This window comes from Leptonychotes weddellii, chromosome 5 (genome assembly GCF_054177405.1).
Source record: "Leptonychotes weddellii isolate Sample4059 chromosome 5, ASM5417740v2, whole genome shotgun sequence".
Taxonomy (NCBI): domain Eukaryota; kingdom Metazoa; phylum Chordata; class Mammalia; order Carnivora; family Phocidae; genus Leptonychotes; species Leptonychotes weddellii.
The window spans coordinates 140,932,505-140,952,703 of NC_138373.1; the positions used below are offsets into that span (position 1 = coordinate 140,932,505).

The window sequence follows — 20,199 nt, forward strand, 5'->3', positions numbered from 1 at the left end:
CCATCCATGTCATTGCAAATGGCAAGATTTCATTCCTTTTGATGGCTGCATAATATTCCATTGTATATATACACCACATCTTCTTTATCCATTCATCTATCGATGGACATCTTGGCTCTTTCCATAGTTTGGCTATTGTGGGCATTGTTCAGCTTTGTTCTTTTTCAAGATTGCTTTGGCTATTCAGAGTTTTTTGTTGTTCCATATGAATTTTAGGATTATTTGTCCTACTTCTCTGAAAAATACTATTGGCATTTTGATAGGGATTACATTGAATCTGTAGATTGCTTTGGGTAGTATGGACATTTTAATAACATTAATTGTTCTAAGCCATGAGCATGGAATATCTTTCCATTTGTTTGTGTTGTCTACAGTTTTTAAAAGCATCTTTGTTTTGCTTATTAACCCTGTGTTTCTTGGGTTCACTCATCAGATATTTATTAAACATCTAATATGTGTCAGGTACTGTGTGCTAACTCACTACTATGATCAGAAAAGAAAGTGCAAAGAGTTAAGTCATTTTAGCAAGATTCTATTCAGAATGGTTGGAGGAGGAAAAAGTTTGCTCTCTAATAAATGTTACCTTATTTAAAGCCTTTGTTTTCATTTCTTTCTGCAAACTGGATTAATATTTGCCCTCAGAGGGATAATGTGGAGATTAAATATAGTGGAAGTGTGATTATTCTATAAAGTTGAAAATATTTTACACATTCAAAAATTTAATATTTTAAAAAATCAGTTACCCAAAGATTTAACTCCAGAAAAAATATTTTAAGTAATTGTAAATTATACTTACATTTTTCCATTTCACATTTTACAGTTTTTATTTCTGTTTAGGCAGCTACATGTTATGGATGAAACACATGTGATTAATCAAGTGAAAGAAGATGTGTGCTATGTGTCTCAGGATTTTTATAGAGATATGGATATTGCAAAGTATGTATAATAGTAATCTAAGAATTAGAAAGTTGATTCTTGGGTAATGCTATACATAGTTAATTATTTCACAAGTCTCTATTTTATTTTCCAGGTTGAAAGGAGAAGAAAATACAGTAATGATAGACTATGTTTTGCCTGACTTTAGTACAATTAAAAAGGGCTTTTGTAAGGTAATTTTAAAAATCCTAAATGACATTGCTTGAAGTGACCACCTCAGTCAGATCTGAAAAACATCTAGCTGGATTTGGTAGAGTCTAACAGAGTTGTTGATAATTACTTTTCTGCTGACCATTTCTCCAGACACAAGTGTATAAATAATTAATCAATATCTCATTAAAGTTATTTAGAGAAAGAACCATCAGCTGAATGATAGCACATGGGAAAAATCTGGAGATAGATAGTATCATTATTCATATTATGGTTAATCCTTTTCTGTTTTCTTAAGAATTAGTTTAAATCCAGTTAGAAGTTGGTTATTTGCCAGTTGTGAAAGTTATTGACATAGCTGACGTGGCTGAATTTTACTTGTTTGGTCTGATATGATCAAATTATAGTTGAAAAGGGCAAAATCCAGTGTACTTTCAAAGTGTTGAGAAGCAGTTTTTCTTGGATGTCAAAATAATTTCTCCTTATCTTTGATCAGCTCAGGTAAACTGTCAGTTCTGTTTGGGTAAATGTGAAGTTTGCCCTTTAGCTGACTTGTTGGAGGACTATTGGGAAGTTAAAAATCTTTGGTCAGAAATGTAAGCATGTTTCCATAAGGAAATGTTTATGATATCATTCATTGTGGTATATTTTAAAAGAGTGAAAAATTGAGAAGAGCCCAAATATCCACTAATGGAGGAAAATAAATAAATTTTGATATATTCGTATTATAAAATAAGCAGTAGTGAAAATGAAGTGGAGCTACATGATAATCATGTATACATCTCAAAAACATGTTTCTGTCTAAAATATCTAAGACATGATGATGTCTTTAAGCAAGTTTTAGGAAGATATGTATATTTTCAGGCTGTATGGAGTAATTTATGTTGCTTAGAAATTATGAAGTAAAGGTATAAAACTGTATTGTGAATGATAACACCAAATTCAAAGGGGGAGTGTTAATTTATAAAGTTGTATCAAACTAGTTGATGAATACATGGGTTTTATACTTCTTTAATTCTATACTTCTTTTAATTATACTTCCTTATATGCCTAAAATTAAAAAAAATTTTTTTGGACATATTATTGAGGTGAAATACAAATCAGAATTCTGAGGAGGCCTCATAAAATTGAAATCACTCTGTAATGTTCTTAGAGACAGATACTTGTGGAAGGACATAGGTTGGGTTTCAAAAGTGGGTGTTGGGACAGATTATGAGATCAGGTTGCCTGTTCATGAACGGGAAGCCCAAGTCCTCTGTAAGATATCGAAAGTATATATTTTTTCTTTACAGGACAATGAAAACTGCAAATAATAGATAATACCATCTTCATATATTATTGCTCATCAAAACACTCCGGTTATATAAAACACCTTATGGATAATTTGCAGCATTTTGTAGAGATAATGGTGGTAATCTGTATTTCACAGGGATGGGCCCTGAGTAAAGTCTCAGTGATTCCCAATTTCTCCAAACCTGACTGATCATTGGACTCACCCCAGGGTACTTGAAGAATAATCTGTATCTATGTTCTCAATTCCTGTCCCTGGAAATCCTTGTTTGAAAACTTAATCTTAAAAATCTCTTCCAGATAATTGTACTGTCAGCTAAGTCTGGAAATTTTTTTTTTTTTAATGTAGTTCCCTCCTGCCCTGCAAATAACACCTTATCAGTTTACTGGGCTAAATGCAGCCAGTTTTCTCCTTGCCAAAGTATAAACCCTGTTTTCTCAAACCTGTACCTTACATAGTGAGCCAGTGGGAATGTGGTTATTCCTCCAAGTGACCATTGTTTTACTCATCATCTTTGGAGAAAAAGGGCAGAAGCCACATAATATTGTTTGCATCTCTTTTATTGGCCTTTGGCTTTGTGATCAGTATCTGGTTATAGGTTAAGCTTCATTAACTCAGTGTAGACTCCTTGTTATCAGTTGAATGAAGAGAGTCAGTTGGCCTGGACTTTTGCCAGATGATGGAATGTTACATTGCGTTTTTATTTCAAAAATAATAGTTCAATCTTTACTTTGTCAATTAATGTTAAAATTTATAATTTTTTCAGTGTCCTTGACCTTGAATAATGTGGCAGTTAGAGGTGCCAACCGACATCCCTCCCCCCCATGCAGTTGAAAATCTGCGTATACCTTGACACCCCCCACCCCCACAAAAAACTTAACTACTACTAGCCTACTGGTGACTAGAAGCCTTACTGATAACATAAAGTTGATTAACACATATTTTGTATGTTATATGCATTATATATTATATTCTTGCAATAAAGTAAGCTAGAGAGAAAATGTTATCAAAAAAGTCATAAGAAAAAGAAAATACATTTACAGTACCATATTATAAAAAAAATCTGTGTATAAGTGGACCCATGTAGTTCAAACCCATGTTCAGGAGCTACCTATACATGTTAAATCATGCGTATATTGAAAAAAAAAACCCAAAAATACAAACAAAAAAAAATCATGTGTATATCTTAATAATTTTAAGATTTAGAAAAAATTTTATTTAGTATATGTTAGGATTAATCCTAAAATGTGTAATTTTCAGAAGAGTAAAAAAAAAGTGTTATTTTGAATTTAGTACTTCATTAACTTCATTTTTGCCTGATATGCAACAACTCTGATGAAAGTTGATATATGTTTATGAAATTAGAAAAACAATAACTACATAAAATGAAAAAAATTATTATTTGAGTGCCCTTATCCTTAGGATATTGTTAAAACTTGGATTTTGGTAGTTTATTCAAGAATATTTTTAAATAATTGGGAAAATGTACAATCTTCATTTTCTAGTACTTATGATAGTAACAAAAACAATAATAAGCTCTGTAATATTGTTACTGATTACAACTGATACAAATTTCAATTTTATCTCTTATCAGGAAGGGGATGCCTACTGAAATGTAATGTACTTGATGGACTTAAATTGAGAAAATCTGGCTCATGATTAATGATTACGGGAACAGTTTCTGCAGAGCCATTGTAATTTAAACTGATCATTTCTTTTATAGTACTGGACCAAATTTATGAGGCTGTGTAGTAATCATGGCCTACATTGACTAACATAGCAACTCCCAGTAGCCCTTATAAATTCCTTCTTTTGTCTATGTCTAAAAAAATCTTTTTTGGAGTTGTACTCTTAAAACAGAAACTGCTTGTAGTTCCACATTATATATTGATGATTAATGGTTTTAGAGCCAATATTCAACAAGGATATCTGGTTCTGGCTCTTTCCCCTAGTTTAGATATTTGAGCCTGGGACAATCACATGATCCTCTTCTGTAAAATCTGGGTAATGGACTATATAATCACTAATGTTTGTCAACTGAATTTCTCCCAAGTGTGCATCTGTTTCAACTTATTTTGAGTGTTGACAAAGTGAGTTATATCCTTTAAACTCAAGCCAGTATCACTTTTAAGTGAATTTATAAATTTATAGGAGAAATTTTCCTTTCTGCCCAAGAAGGAAGAATACTCTGAGAGGATACTTTCCTCTTTGCTACTGTAACAGTAGTTTATTGGGTTAAAAGTTTTCCTTTCTCTTCCTTAAGTATTATGAGAATTGTGTAATTTTTGGATATTCTTGTTTAAGAATAATGTTTCGAACTTGGACTTTCCAGATTCCAGATGATAGAATTCAGAATTATAGCCAGGTTAAGAGAGGCAATGTAGTGGAAGGAATATATTGTATGTGCTTTTGATTATTAGATGAATGATCTCAAGCAAGTCATGTAACCTTGCCAAACCCAATTACATCATTAATAAAAGGAAAATATGCCTACCTCATGGGGTTGTGTGAGAGTTCAATGGGATAATGTATATAAAATGCCTAATACAATGAATGGTACATTGTTGACTTACATGGTGTTATTCAAGAATTTATTGAGTACTCATTATGTGCTAGGTAGTAGACATCTGATGGTGAACAGTATAAACTATGAAGGATAATATAGAGTGATAGTGGAGAATAATGGAGGGACCGCTTATTTGGAAGTCAGCAAAAGCCTCTTTGAGGAAGCAGAAATCTGGACAGAGAATAGATGACTGATTATATTAAGGGATCTGTAATATTCTTTAAATACATTACTCTTTAGTAATTATTAATATTTTTATATATTTTAAGTATTTTTTACTTATATAAAAGATTGGGTTATGCGCTGTTTCAGGAGGACATTTGCATATATAATTGCAAGTGAATGTCTATAATTGAACCTAGAAGAGCTGATGATTCTTAGTAAAATTGGAAGGACCATTATTTTAATGATGTAGAGTGTTGTAGAAGATTATTTTTTCTGGCCCCTCAGGAACACAGCTCAGCAGAATATAAATAACAAGAAAATTGCATTGATGAAGTCCATGGATTTCAAAATTGATTTCTGAAGATTGAATAAATGAATTTAAATATTTAGTTTTTTTGTACAAGGGAAAAGGGAAATCTTTTGGGGGGGCAGGAAAGCAAGGTTTATTAATAGCAAAGTGATAGTACAAAGCTCCCAAGGAGGGAGGAGACCTGAAGGGCTTGCCTGGGAAAGGGGATATCTTGATAGAATACAGCCACAAGATCCACTAAACATCTAGAACAGGAGAGTGGGGGTGCCTGGCTAGCTCAGTCTGTAGAGTATGCAACTTTTGAACTTGGGGTCATGAGTTCAAGCCTCATGTTGGGCGTAGAGCTTACTTAAAAATACATACATACATACATACATACATGCATACATAGGAGAGTGAAAGTAGGTAGTAGTGATGGAAATGTAAGACATACTACATGTTTTTTGGAGTATGTTCTTTGTTCTCTAGGAACTGAAGTTGGTCTGTTATTGTAGGCAGGTTAAGAAGTTCCCTGTCCTCTGTTCTCCTTTCTTTCTGTTTTAAAATGTAAGGAATAAGGCCAGATCATCTTTTGGAGAACAGCTGCATTAGAATGAGCAATTGTTTATTCGTGTGGTTTAGGCAACAGAGAAGGCCACATTTTTCTAACTTTTGAGAATCCTGAAACTTCCAAGAACATGGTTAATACATTAGTAATAACATGTTACTAAATGTTATTAGTCATATGGACTAGATAATGTAGCTTAAACTTTTTTATCTTATTTTTCTTTAAGCCAAGGGAAGAGATGGTGTTAAGTGGAAAATATAAATCTGGGGAACAAATTCTTCGTCTGGCCAATGAGAGATTTGCTGTTCCAGAAATACTCTTTAATCCTTCTGATATAGGCATTCAAGAAATGGGTATTCCAGAAGCTATTGTCTATTCAATTCAGAACTTACCTGAAGGTAAGTACCTGAAGGTACATGAATAAAGTATTGAATGGGAATGATATTTCTAAAAAAACTCATAATCTCTGTGAACTATAGAGAAATCACCTGAGGTTTCTTTTTTTTTTTTTTTTAAAGATTTTATTTATTTATTTGAGAGAGAGAGAGAATGAGAGACAGAGAGCATGAGAGGGAGGAGGGTCAGAGGGAGAAGCAGACTCCCTGCCAAGCAGGGAGCCCGATGCGGGACTCGATCCCAGGACTCCAGGGTCATGACCTGAGCCCAAGGCAGTCGCTCAACCAACTGAGCCACCCAGGTGCCCCTCACCTGAGGTTTCTAAGTAATTTCAGGCACGTGGCAAGCCTGTTTTATTTGCAGAGATTTCAGGTCCCGTAGTGCATTTGAATAATTCTTTATTGGTCCTAGATTAGAAATTTGATACAGGTAGAGTTATGGTTTGCTTAAACTTGAAGAAATTAATCTCTTCATGACTATTAAAGTGCTGTATCTGTTTTAGAAAAGTTTTAATTTAACTCAAATTACACGGAATAGAAATTTATGATTTAACAAAATGATGGTTTTTAGCTATTGGTGGGACTGGTTTGTCTTTTCAGTTTTATTTGGACTAATATACAGGAAGTTAATTTAATGAGGCTGAAGTATGGTGCTTCTCAGTGATGTGTGGGTTCTCCTGAAGCAGGATTCACCTAAATAATTTTCTAGAGTGCTAGAGAGAACTTTTATATCTTGAAAGTGTCTTCCTAGTTCATAAGGAACAGTGCAGGCATTGGAGAAAATCTAGCTCCTAAAATTTTTTAATGTCCCATTAAAAAAAAGAAAAAGAAAATCACACAATGCCATCACCTTAATGTAGTTATTTCACAACTGTTTTCGTATTAATGTCTCATCAATTTTGTGTGTTATATGAAGTTGTAGGTGGTGCTGTACAGCATTTTATACTGCACTGCTTTAATGCCATGAGACTAAGTGTCAGTATAAGTGGACTGTGTGCTGCTTTTGTGAACAGAAGCCTTAGGTGTGGTGGTCATTACTTACTAATTCCTCATAGATTTCCCCATGGTGGCTTTTAATACCAGCTAACCATATGGCACCTAATAAGGTTTGCCATCTTGTAACTTTGAGTGTAGAACATAAGCTCCTTTATTATTATGGATCATGAGTATTTTTCACTGTCAAATGTAACGTTGCACAATAAATAGGTCTGTCTCAGTGAGATCACATGGAAGTTTGGGCTTCCAAGTTAAAATGCCTTGAAGGCCCTCCTTTTTAACCTTACCTTAGCTCACAATCTCAGCCTACAGACAGACCTCCTCCATTTTAGGGAAGAACAACTATAATTACCAAACTTCTGCTGCTAGAATGTTACTCATTTATGTATTAGCTTACATGTGTATATAAGTAGTCAGTAGTTCAACCTCTTCACCTTAGCCTTTCTTTTAAAGATCTATGAGGTCATATTTCACTCTGTTTAATGGGTCAATTTTTGTAAACTTTAACTTCATTATAAAATCTTATAAATTATAAATAATTTTTATGGTTATTAAAAAGTTATATGGTTTCCCAACCGGTAACCGTAACTGTTTGCTCTTGCCTAAGCCCTCATATCTATCTTTCTGGAAAGATAAGTAAACAGGTTTTCTGATGCCTTTTCTTCTTCTTTTTTTTCCCTCTTAAAGAAATGCAGCCGCATTTTTTTAAGAACATTGTTTTGACAGGAGGAAATTCCCTTTTCCCAGGATTTAGAGATCGGGTTTACTCAGAAGTTCGATGTCTCACTCCAACAGATTACGATGTTTCAGTTGTGCTGCCTGAAAAGTAAGTGTTGGCTGATATAGAAATAAAACATGCAAGTCATTTTGTAGATAAAATGGTCAATAGGTAGGCTTGAGTTTAAAGCCTGGTTCTAGCAGGTTTATTTCACCTTTGGAATCCTTATTTTCCCTTTCTCAAAAATTAAAATAATAAACCTGACATTTCAGTGGGCAGCTTGATGCTAAGATGCTGAGTGTAGTTCCTGAGGAAGGAGCTTAGTGGGGCCACATCCTGTTCAACGTTTTTACCTTGTAAATAAAGAAACAAGGGCTCATGACTTGGCAGAGGCCTTATAATAAGTTATAGGCCTTAAAATAAGTTAATAGCAGTGACCAGACTAAAATCTAGTTCTCTTTATCTTGAGTTGGGAACAAATACATGTCTCTTACCAAAAATATGTCTAAATAACACCCCCTCACCGCTGTCCCAGTCTTAAGTTGCCAGGCAGAGTTGCAAATAAGACTCCATATACCTGACTTTTTTTTTTTTTTGAGAGAGAGAGAGAGTGAACAAGGAGAAGTTGTGGGGAGGGGCAGAGGGAGAGAGAGAATCTTAAGCAGGCTCCATGCCCAGCACAAAGCCTGACACAGGGCTCGATCCCTTGACCCTGAGATCATGACCTGAGCCAAAATCAAGAGTCAGACACTTAACCGACTGAGCCATCCAGGCGCGCCCCATATACCTGACTCTTAATTTTAGAGTTTTGTTTTTTTTTTTAAGATTTTATTTATTTATTTGAGAGAGAGAGAAAGAGAGAGAGACACATGAGAGGGGGGAGCTTCAGAGGGAGAAGCAGACTCCCTGCCGAGCAGAGAACCCGATGCGGGACTCGATCCAGACACTCCAGGATCATGACCTGAGCCGAAGGCAGTCGCTTAACCAACTGAGCCACCCAAGTGCCCTAGAGTTTTGTTTTAAAGTAAAGTAGAATTTTTCTAAATCAGTAGCTGTAAATAGAAGGCCCTCATCTGCTCATGTAATTTATAGCTATCAGATTAAAGAATAAACAATTGTTGGAATAATATTTGTCAGCATTAATGTTCATATACTTTGTAGAAAATGAAGCATACTAGATTTTTATCCTGTGTATTTAATTATTATTTTTCCACCATGTTTCATTATTCCCCACGAATATTTTTTTTTTTTTGCTTTTTTTTTCCCCCTACACACTTTTTATCCTGCATTTGAAATGCAAGTCATGCATACATTACAGGCCAAGGGATCCACAGAAATAATTTTTATTCTTTTATTCATCAAATTTTTATTGTACAACTGTTTTATATATGTATGTATGTTATATGTACGTAGGTAAATATATATTTAAAGGTTAGGAAATACAATGAATAAAAACATTTATTAACTTTTCATTATTTTTCAGATTTTAAACTGATTTGGAGGAGAGGAACAGTAGAAATAGAATTGAGTCATAACACAAAGTATAACCTTGGTTGAAGATAAAACCAAACTAAATGTTTTATGTGTTCTAGTTTTACTGACCATGTCCTATCATGTAAACGTTTCATTTATTAGAGGTAACAGTGTAGCAGCAAAAGCACAGACTAAAAAAAGTTCTGGGTTAAAATGTAGTCCCACACTTAACCTTTCCGAACTTCATTTTCCAAATCTGTAAAATGGGAGAATAGTTGTAGTTGTTTCATGGGTTGTTGTGCAAAATAGATGACATATCTTTGCCACATACAAAATTTAGGTCCAGTTATGACAGTGTTTTTCCTTTTATGCATTTTTGACCTATTGTATTCTTGTTTTTAATTAGAAGTAGAGGGTCTATAAATTCAGGGCACAGGGGAAAAAAAGAACTTAGTTGTACTAGTGACCAAGGTTCTTTTCTTTCTTAGTTTACCTTATTCCTATGAAGCTTATGCTTATTTTCACACTTTAAGTGATTTTCTGTTAAATCAAGTTGGGTAGAGATTGCCACGTTTTAGTTACTAATGAATGTTTTCTGGCATTTCAGTTCTGTAAAATAATCTGGGTTCACTTTTCTTAACTTTATTTTTAGCCCTATTACTTATGCCTGGGAAGGTGGAAAATTGATATCAGAGAATGACGATTTTGAAGATATGGTAGTAACAAGAGAAGATTATGAAGAAAATGGACATAGCGTCTGTGAAGAGAAATTTGATATTTAAGAAACATTCTGAATTAAAGGTTTAATTTCAATTATCTTTTTAAAGTAGGTTAAGGACCTGTGTTACCTTTCATCCTAAGATAAGCTCTTAAACTTATGTAAATACTTTGATCCTTGGCTAATTTTCAAAGGTTTCTTAGCTACGTTATTACAGTAAACTGTATCTCAGCTCATATTTTCATTTAGGAGTTAGACTACCATAACAGTGCTCACATTGTTCCTGAGAGTAGGTTATCTTTCATTAGAAGATGAAAGAGTGAATGCATTTTAAATTTAATTCCTTATAGCTGAGAGCATGAACATACCTGTCTCACTGGTCAGTTTTCCTTGGAAGGCTGTTTTGTGTGACTTTGAGTTGGGAGTGTTTTCTGGCTGATATGATTTCTTTTTTATAACTGCGTATTTTATCTAAAAATTGTCATTTTTATTTATACATACTAAAGTTGGGAAGACTAATCTTATTTGTGTTTTACATTTATTTTTTATTTAGAATAAGTTGGAAAGGGTGGAAACCAAAGCCAATTTATTAAAGTGCTTTTTGATCAGTACTGTGTTGGCAGAAATGTATTATTTCATTCATAAAAAAACTGTACCGTTTTTTAGGATGAAAAGAAATTTGAAGTTAACTCAGGGTTGGTCAAAAGCTTTTGAAACAAATGTTAGTGGTTTGTTTTAAAAATGCTTATACGGGGTGCAAAAAAAAAAAAAACCCTTATATGACTCACAGTAGACACAGTAAGCTGTTAAAAGCTACAGATTTCCCATTTAAGGGAACAGCTGGTAATGACGTTAATGAATGGAGCAGGTAGGCTTCTGTGCTTGCAGACAGTAGGAACTCATTTGGGCTATCCTAAGCAAAACAAAATTTATCAGTAGGACAGAGTTTTGTAAAATTAGAAGAAAAGACTGGACCAACAGCCTTAGGAAGGATAAAAAACCAGGATAACCTTAGGAATCTAGGTTACAGAAATTGAGAAACAGTCCTTTTAGAGACCTGCCATCAAAATAGCTTCTCTATTTTCTATCTTAATGTCATTATGTTCATGAATCAAATCCCTACCAGTTTCTTTATCCTAGTTAGGATCATGCATTTACCCCATGCCTTCAGGGACTTTGACAGTGCTACTAAGATAGCATAGAGTAAAAGCAGGTAGTTTCCCAAAGGAAAATTAAGGTGAAGAGACAGATGCTGATCAGAGTGAAAGTTATGTCAAGTACAATTTCACTTGGATTTTGTTGGGTTGGGACTTGGTCAGTCCTTCCTAGACTTAGGCTGGAAGTTGCAAATTAAGTGTGTGTTACCCAGTTACTAGCACTTAATCTGTGGGCAGTGTAGCAAGAAGGTGCTGATAGTATAAAATAAGGTTTTGCAGTCATTCAGTGTAACTGTTAGAATTTCAAGATGATGTGGTGGAGGTAAAAAGGTAAGTCCCTATTTAAAGGGCTTCCTTGACTTGGCAGGATCTCATGTTGGACAGGCAGAATACTTAATCATCACCAACCAGGTGTTTTTCCTGTGAGGAGCAAGCATTCCTCAAAGCTGCATTCCCAGAACATGCCCCGGCCTTGAAGTCTTCTGTTACATTTTGCTGAGAATGATGTGTGTGTGTGTTCACATGCTTACTACAGTAAACTAATTTCTGTATGCAGTGTGCGTCTCATAGTGGTCATCTTTGAGACACAAAAAATTCATTTCTGAAATTAATGAACATAGACCTTTATCCTCTGTCTCTAGAGCATTAAAGCTCCCATCCATTTCAACACCTATCTAATTTAGAAACTTTATTGCTAGGGATTTTATTTTAATATTATACAGTAAGTTGACTTTAAAGGGAACATTTACCATTAGTTATAAATAATAACATTGAAGTGATATATTAAAGATATTAATTATTTTGGAAAGATACTGATAAAATCCTAATTTAAAATTCATTAAAAGTGGGGTGAGAACTTAGCTACATTAGAGTTCATAATTTTTAACTGTAAATTGCATACGTGGAAATATGTTCCAGTGTTGGCCATGCATTTTATAACCCTTAAGACAATAAATAGTTCGGATTTACATCAATGATTAAGACAGAGCAGTCCTCTCAAACACTTTTCTATCTTGATTTTGGAAATTTTTAATTTAGTGGTGTTTGGCTTGGAATAGCAAACTGATCATATTCACCTACTTCATGTCCCAAATCCCTTTAAACAATTCTAGTAGAGAAGGGAAGAAAGTAAATGAGATCGGGAGGAATACACAGGGAACACTTCAGTGCTATTTGTGATAAATTCTTTCTCAAGTTGGATGATGGGCACATGGGTGTTCATCGTGGTAGAATCTATACTGTGTGCGTGAAATAGTTCGTACTGTATCTTGATAGAAGAGTAAATCCTTAAGTGACTCTAGGAAACACAAAGGGTGCTATTGATGAACAAAAGTGGAGGAATTTCTAAAAGAAGAAAAATAAATGAGGTTAGATTGTTAGAGAATCAAGAACAAGAAAGCCCATGTCCCAGATCAGAGCAGGAGAAAACTACTAAATACATAAAAATTCCAGAGATATTTTAATCTTAGGACAAATACAGAGAATAGGAGATCATGGGCGAGCCATTAAAAGAATGAATTGGAAACAGCTGAGCCTTACTTTCTTGGAATTGAGGCTCAGCAGAAAGAGTTGAGGTGTAAGGGTTGGACAGGGAAACAATCTAAAATAGTTTTATATCCACTAAAGACATCAGAGTAAAAAAAAAAAAATCTTAAAGGGAACAGCTGATTGTGGCACTGATCTCAGGCTAAAAATAAGAGCTCATGCTTCATTAGAAGGAATTCTGACAAGGCAGGACCCTAGGGCACTTAGCACCATAGGTCCTCCTACCGAGGAAAGGCACCATAATTTGATCTTAGATTCAACAGGTAAACAGGAATTTGTAAAAGAAAAAAAAAAAGGACAACCAAACATTAAACATTTGAGGGATACTTAAAACACCACAATGGTGGGGCGCCTGGGTGGCTCAGTTGGTTAAGCGACTGCCTTCGGCTCAGGTCATGATCCTGGAGTCCCGGGATCGAGTCCCGCATCGAGTCCCGCATCGGGCTCCCTGCTCGGCGGGGAGTCTGCTTCTCCCTCTCCCACTCCCCGTTTGTGTTCCCTCTCTCGCTGTGTCTTTCTCTGTCAAATAAATAAATAAAATCTTGAAAAAAAAAAAAACCACCACAATGTACACCAAATCCAACAAACAAGAATGAACCCCTAAGGGAATAAAATAAACTTTGTAATAGTCTCTAAAAGACTAATGAGGCAATTGCATCTATCACAACACGTTACTATAACAAAGACAGATCCTAGAAATTTAAAAATAGGATTACTTATGCTTAGTTGATGGGCTGAATAGCAGAATGGACACTACCAAAGGCTAAAAAGCCGAGGGAACTTTCCCAGAATGTAGCACAATTGAGCAAGCGCTAGGATGGCTGGGGCAAGAAGCTAGCCAGCATTCACGGTATAGGCTACGTTGTCCCCTTGATACCAAGAGCCTTCCCTATAGAGAGGCCTTTTGATGAGCTTTCACATAAAACACAAATATCCTCACACTTGGGGACTATTCTGAGACATCCATCCATATACTTCTTTCCTAAAGTTTCTAGTTGCCAGGTTTCTTGTAGTTGTCGAGTGTCTGATCCTCTGGTCAAACCATTAGACATCATCTCCATACATATGTTCATGCAAATTGAACAAGAGAGACTGCTCTCGGTTCTGCTGTCTGGGCTCATTGCCCTGCCCCGCTGCAGGTTAAGCATGCACAGCAGCACGTTAGTGTCAAGAGGAAGTGGTATCTACAAGATTAGACTCAGGCTGGACAAGTACATTTCATGAGCTCAGGCTCAGAGCACTTACACTGCACACACTGTTTACCTTCCCTCAGCCCACATCTGTGACCTTATGGAGGTTACCTAATAACCAGAGAAAAAATTCAAACCTGGTTTACAGGTGGTTCCATGTGGTATGGCGGGTCCCAGCCAGAAACAGAGTGCTGGCACAGATCAATTATTATTATACTTATGAATAAATCAGGCAACAAAAGAGTTGCCTAGTATCACTGGTCAGAGTCAAGTGACAAGAGCTGGGGTTGTGATACTAACATTTTGGATTTTATGGTCAAAAATCTTTTTAGCACATAAGCAATTGTATACTAAAAACACTTCCAAAAACACTTGTAGAGAGTACAGGGAAGAAAGAATGCCAGAGAAAAAGGTCTCAAGAATGCCTTTTCAGTCTTGAACATTCTTTATGTATATAAATTATAAGAGAAAAGTTTTGTCAAAACATTTATTTCTTCCAGTTAGAAAATCTTTCTTTTTTTTAGAGAGAGAGAGATTGGGGGAGGGGCAGAGGGAGAGGGAGAGAGAGAATTCCAAGCAGGCTCCAGGCTCAGCAACACGGAGCCCAACATGGGATCCATCTCACGACCCTGAGATCATGACCTGAGTCAAAACCAAGAGTTGGATGCTTAACCGACAGCCACCCAGGCACCTCAAAAAAAAAAAAAAAAAAAAAATCTTTATTCACGTGGGTAGTACCTGAGAATGTGCCTGAGAAGTTTAAGCAGAGTCTTAAGCACTAATGAATCAGGCTGTTAATTTTCACAGAAATTTACTGAATATTCTAACAGGAGGTAATCTTTTTGATGACTGGAGCTGAACTTTATTTATGGGGGGAGAAAACCCTTTGTTTATAAGTCCTCCCTCAAAAAGGAAAAAGGTTTAACCTAAAAATGAATGATAATACCCTTGGGAATTCTTAAGCAGGGTAACTGTAATTTGTGGACCTGTCACTAGGGGGAGCGGAATTGTTGGGTTAGGAATTCATGCCTCAGAACTTCCAAAGACCATTCAGTAGAAGTCAATTTTTCTTTGTAAACAAGTTTAATTGAATAGTAGTATATATATGTTGATCAAATAAGTTTTATTAGGGAATGTTATAAGAAATTTTCATTAACTTTATACAATAGTAAAACATTTCAAGCATTGCTGAGCAATTCTTAGTAATTCTAATTCTAAATTGGATTTCACCAAATCTAGGGAGCTCATTTGCTAACATTTTCCCTTTTGAACTCAAATAGGGCAAGTAGTAAATCAAAGTCTCTGACACCAGACCCCACATCCTCATGTTACCTACCATACCACACACCACATTCGCCTTTGTATCTTTGATATTTCTGTTCCAATCTTAGAAATACAAATCTATGCATGTACGTTTTTATTCTAGAAATTAAAAACAAAACAAAACAGGCTCAGAGGGAAGATGTTTCCTTAAGGTTGTATATAATCCTCTGAGCAGCAGATTCGAGGACATGGTAATATCCTTCATGCATTTCTCAAAGTACCAGCCTTTCACAGTGATGGTGAGCAATCCTCCCACCTGTTTCACATAGAACATTAAAATGGAGACTTTCCTAATAAGGAGACTCTCCCCTGTACCCCCTCCAATAAAGAGCATTTGGCTCCATGTTTCCAGTGTTTTCCTGATCTCTCTAGGACCATCCTGTCAGGTCTTCTAGTGGAGGTATATTAATTTCCTCCTCAACTCAAAAGAACCACACACAGATTAGGGTAGTTATATCTTGTGTGTCATGAAATTATTTTACTTTGTTTTTTTGCTTTATTTTATATTGGCAGGAACTTAGAATTCATCCTGCTAATACCCTTATTTTAACATAATATCTGAACGTTGAAAATAATGGTTTAGCCACAAAGCAAAAGCAAAATTTGGAAAACATATAAATATATATCAAAAAGGCCTTTAGTATAGTCTCTGAAGACAGAATCGATAGTGTTGATTTTCTAATTCGGTGGTTCTTAATGTGCTTAGATCATAATACCCTTTGAGAATCTAGTGAGGCTATGGATTACTTCCTAGAAAAACACCATAAGCACATATACACAAAAAAATTGCACATGATTTTAAAAAGTACACTGTATTTCAGCCCTCTGAAACCTTTTCATAATGAAGAATTAAGAGAGAGAGAAGGCAAAATCATGGTTTTAAATATTGAAGAATTTTAAATTTGTGACTTTTAAAACATTCTACTTAAAAAAATCTTACCCTATCTAGATGATTCACAGTAGCCTAAAAGAGTAACTTAAAAATAATACATACTGGGGCGCCTGGGTGGCTCAGTTGGTTAAGCGACTGCCTTCGGCTCAGGTCATGATCCTGGAGTCCCGGGATCGAGTCCCGCATCGGGCTCCCTGCTCAGCGAGGAGCCTGCTTCTCCCTCTGGCTCTCTCTCTCTCTCTCATTCTCGCTCTCTCAAATAAATAAATCTTTAAAAAAAAAATAATAATACATACTAAGGAAAAGTGCATGTTTTCTTCAGAGAACAAATGCATGAAATGATCCTTTTCTGTGGGGAAAAAAAATTTTTAAGAAAATTAACTGTACCAGTCCCCCAATAATAGCAAATTTAGTGAGTGATTTTAATGGCATAATAATTAAGTGAATCAGCATACATGAACTTAATTTGTATTCCTCTGTAAAGTTAAAAACTTTCTTAACTTTTTAAAGGTATACTCTCTCAGCAACTCTCAAATGTGCAATACAGTATTATTAACTATAGTCACCATGCTGTATATTATATCCCGGTGACTTATACAAGTAGAAGTGTATACCTTTTGTCCACCTTCCTTAACATATTTTAAGCATAATCACACTTACAATCTTTAGGCTACCCTGCCTCTGAAGTCTAAGTATAGTAGTTTGAGACAACCACCAGAGAGTTGTTTGCATTTACAAACTGTAGTTTCTTGCCCCAGAAATGTTAAGCTTCTGGAGTGTGTTTTTGAAAGCTTCTGGAGGGTATTTTTGAAATTCCTTAATTAATTTCTTTTTTTTTTTTTGCTTGTTTCAAAGAGATGCTGAGGTTACTATTAATCTGAAGAGCCAATTGGTGAAGATACTGAACTGTCCTTACTGTCCTTTCCTTTTTTCTCCAAACTCTTTGTCAAGTGTTGGCAAAATGTGAAACCTTAAAAAAAAAAAAGGTTGGAAAAGCAAGTAAAAAAAACAAAACAAAAACCCTGAAATGTACATATCCAAACTGGCCTTATGCTGGACTTGTTTTTTTCCAGAATATGGTGGATGATATTTCTTATTTCTTCTTTGCCTCAGAGTAATAAAACTGCTTCTTTACAAAGTGCTTCATAGCAAAACACATACTGTCTTATTTTACATACATTGTTTCATTTGATCTTCCAAATGTCTCCATAAAGTAGGAGAAGCAAGGAACTCCTACCCCAGTTTCAAGACAAATACACAAGGAATTTAAGTGATATGGCTAATAAATTGGAGGTATATGGGAGGAAAAAGTTTTCCTTGACCCTCTTAGGGTCCCTGGGCTGGGTCTCAAAAGTAAACTGGTGAAGACAGATTAAGAGGAGAAAAGCATACAAATTAAGTTTTGTGTGCCACAGGAACCTCCACAAGGAAATGAAAACTCAAAGAAACAGTCCTCTGCACTTTTATGCTAGTTGTGGAAGAATATGATAGGCTGAGTATTAGATAATTGTAATAAACTAGGGAAAACTTAGCACAGCCTGTTTGTTCCAACTCTTCTTGGTGTCCCTTTGTTTTCAGAGATAAAGGTGCTCCTTACCTTGAATGTAAGGAGGGCACCTCTAACAGGACGGTTTTATGGCTTTTATCAGGGGAGATGGGCAAGGGGGGAGGAGGTCAGGGTGACTTTCGTGCTTCTGCCATGTTCTCAGACTCAGTGTAAAGTATCCAATATGCCAAGTGTCATATTTTGGGGTGGCATGTCATGAACCCCATCAGAGGCATGATCAAAACACAAGTAATTTCATGAACATGAGCCGTGCTTTTTTCACTATTCTGTGAGCTCTCTTAGCATGTACAACTAAGCCTCTCCTGATGCTCATCTACAGATGAAGACACCTTTGCCTCGACATACACCAAAGCAATTCTCAATCAGAGTAGGCTTTGAACTCCTGAAGGTCATCAATTTTAGGGTTTTTATCTATCTTCACTATAACGGCTTTTACTTAAACACACCTATGGTGATACCCTGGAATTATACTGCCTTTGAAAATTTAAACTCCTGCACCCAACTCTCTATCCAGAATCTACTGTCCTTCAAATAACAATATAGTAGTAGCTTAAAATGAGTGTATACCATGTGCCGAACTTTTTGTACTTTTTCCTCGTTAAGTCTTCAGTAACCTCAGTTCTAGGTGTGTAAGTATTACTAGTATCAGCCCTACCTTAGTTCCCACTATTATATACTGGCTTTAGAGCTGTCACAATTCTTGTCATTCTCAGAATGTCAAATCCTCACGTGCCACTTTTCTTTGTCCATCACCTCTTCTTTCCTCTCCCGAGTTAGACACAGAATCAAACATTTGAACCACTTTCTCACGAACGCATGTGTTCCTATCCTGCAACGCCCGATGACCCAAAATCCCAGCTCTTCATCAATGCTTGAATCTGCCTTTTCCACTCTGGCATTCAAGTCAGTAAGTGCTGCCGACAAAATCATACTGTACAAACTGGCACCACTAAAATTTGTAATCTACGTCATCTGGGTGCTTAGAATTCCTCATCAGTTCATTTACTTGTCCTTTCTCAGCTGCTTTTCCCATTCCCCTGACTTTTTCAAACCATTCCCCTCTTCTCACAGGATCCATTCATTGGTCCAACTCCTCAGACAATATTTCCTCTTCCTACGTCGTCAAGGAAAATGAGTGCATCACTTGACAATCTCTCTCAACTTTCCACCTTGAACCTACACATTTATTTACATCCACACGCACTGTCATCTTTATTCCAATATCACTCCTCCTGTGCCAGGCACACCCGTGGTCCGTGCCCTTGAGCACATGTCCTCTGCTCTCTTCTCAGCAGATCAGTTTACTGGAACCTCTGACTTGACTCAGCACCACCCCAATTATTGTCCACTTTTCTCTCTTCCCCTTATCGTACACCCACTCTTAATTTCTTTATCCATTCATTCCCTTTCATCCCACTGCAACCTGGTTTTTGTCTCTCAAACTGCTGAAACAGCTCTCTACTAATTGGCTCCAGAGAGTTGGTGAAGTCCGAATCTGCCACATGGAGTCCTCCTCCTTAAAATGCTACATCTCCTTGGTTTTATGGGCATGACTTCACTCATTCCCCTCCTCACATTGCTTCTCTGTCTCATTCATAGGTTCCTCTTTACTCACCCCTTGACTATTGGTGTTCCTTAATGTTTTATTCTTGGATCCCTATTTTACCCAATGTACTGCAAATGACCTCAGTTTCCACGTGCTCCCAGATATTTAGTTTTAGCTCTTATCTCTCCCCTGAGCTTCAGTGGTGCACATCCAGCTACCCTGCTGAAAAGCTCAACCAGGGTGTCCCACACGACACATATCTTAAATCAAAAGGCCAAGCCGGATTCAATCATCTCCCTGGGGGTGCCTGGGTGGCTCAGTTGGTTAAGTGTCTGCCTTCAGCTCGGGTCATGATCCCACGGTCCTGGGTGGAGCCCCACATTGGGCTCCCTGCTCAGTGGGGAGCCTGCTTCTCCCTCTCTCTCCACAGCTCTCCCTGCTTGTGCTTTCTCTCTCTGTCAAATAAATAAATATATAATCTTTAAAAAACCATCTCCCTAAACACGTTCCTCTTCCTGTTTTTCTGTCTGGATTGGCAGCGGTCACCCCACCTGGAAGCTTGAGAGTCATCTTTGAGTCACCTTTCTTCCTGAGCCCCAGAAGCAGTCAAGTGTTGCCAATTATACTTCCTATATATTTCTCAAACCTGTCCCATCCTCTCCATCCCTCTTGCCTCTACCATAGTACAGGACTAAATCATTTCTCACTTGGACT

The 20,199-nt window shown here is 36.3% G+C and overlaps 2 protein-coding genes across 2 annotated transcripts in view; one reads left to right on the top strand and one right to left on the bottom strand.

The window, feature by feature from the left end:
- Positions 1–780: 780 nt before the first annotated feature.
- On the top strand, positions 781–15,090 carry ACTR6 (actin related protein 6). The gene is made up of 5 exons (XM_081822257.1): positions 781–936; positions 1,031–1,109; positions 6,192–6,363; positions 8,044–8,182; positions 10,200–15,090. Exons 1-5 carry the CDS (start codon positions 851–853, stop codon positions 10,327–10,329), a joined length of 606 nt encoding a protein of 201 aa, XP_081678383.1. The 5' UTR covers positions 781–850; the 3' UTR covers positions 10,330–15,090.
- A 2,014-nt stretch (positions 15,091–17,104) lies between these two features.
- The window catches only part of DEPDC4 (DEP domain containing 4), a 25,689-nt gene continuing 22,594 nt past the window's right edge, over positions 17,105–20,199 (bottom strand). The window contains 3 exon segments of the mRNA XM_081818988.1: positions 17,105–17,212; positions 17,214–17,285; positions 17,287–17,342. Coding sequence (XP_081675114.1) covers positions 17,105–17,212; positions 17,214–17,285; positions 17,287–17,342 — 236 coding nt within the window.

What these genes read in the sequence shown, in the direction of transcription:
- ACTR6 (XM_081822257.1), top strand. Translation starts at nt 851, where the DNA reads ATGGATGAAACACATGTGATTAATCAAGTGAAAGAAGATGTGTGCTAT. An exon ending in AGAGATATGGATATTGCAAA is followed by an intron (nt 937 to 1,030) that starts GTATGTATAATA and finishes TTTATTTTCCAG; the next exon opens with GTTGAAAGGAGAAGAAAATA. An exon ending in AATTCAGAACTTACCTGAAG is followed by an intron (nt 6,364 to 8,043) that starts GTAAGTACCTGA and finishes TCCCTCTTAAAG; the next exon opens with AAATGCAGCCGCATTTTTTT.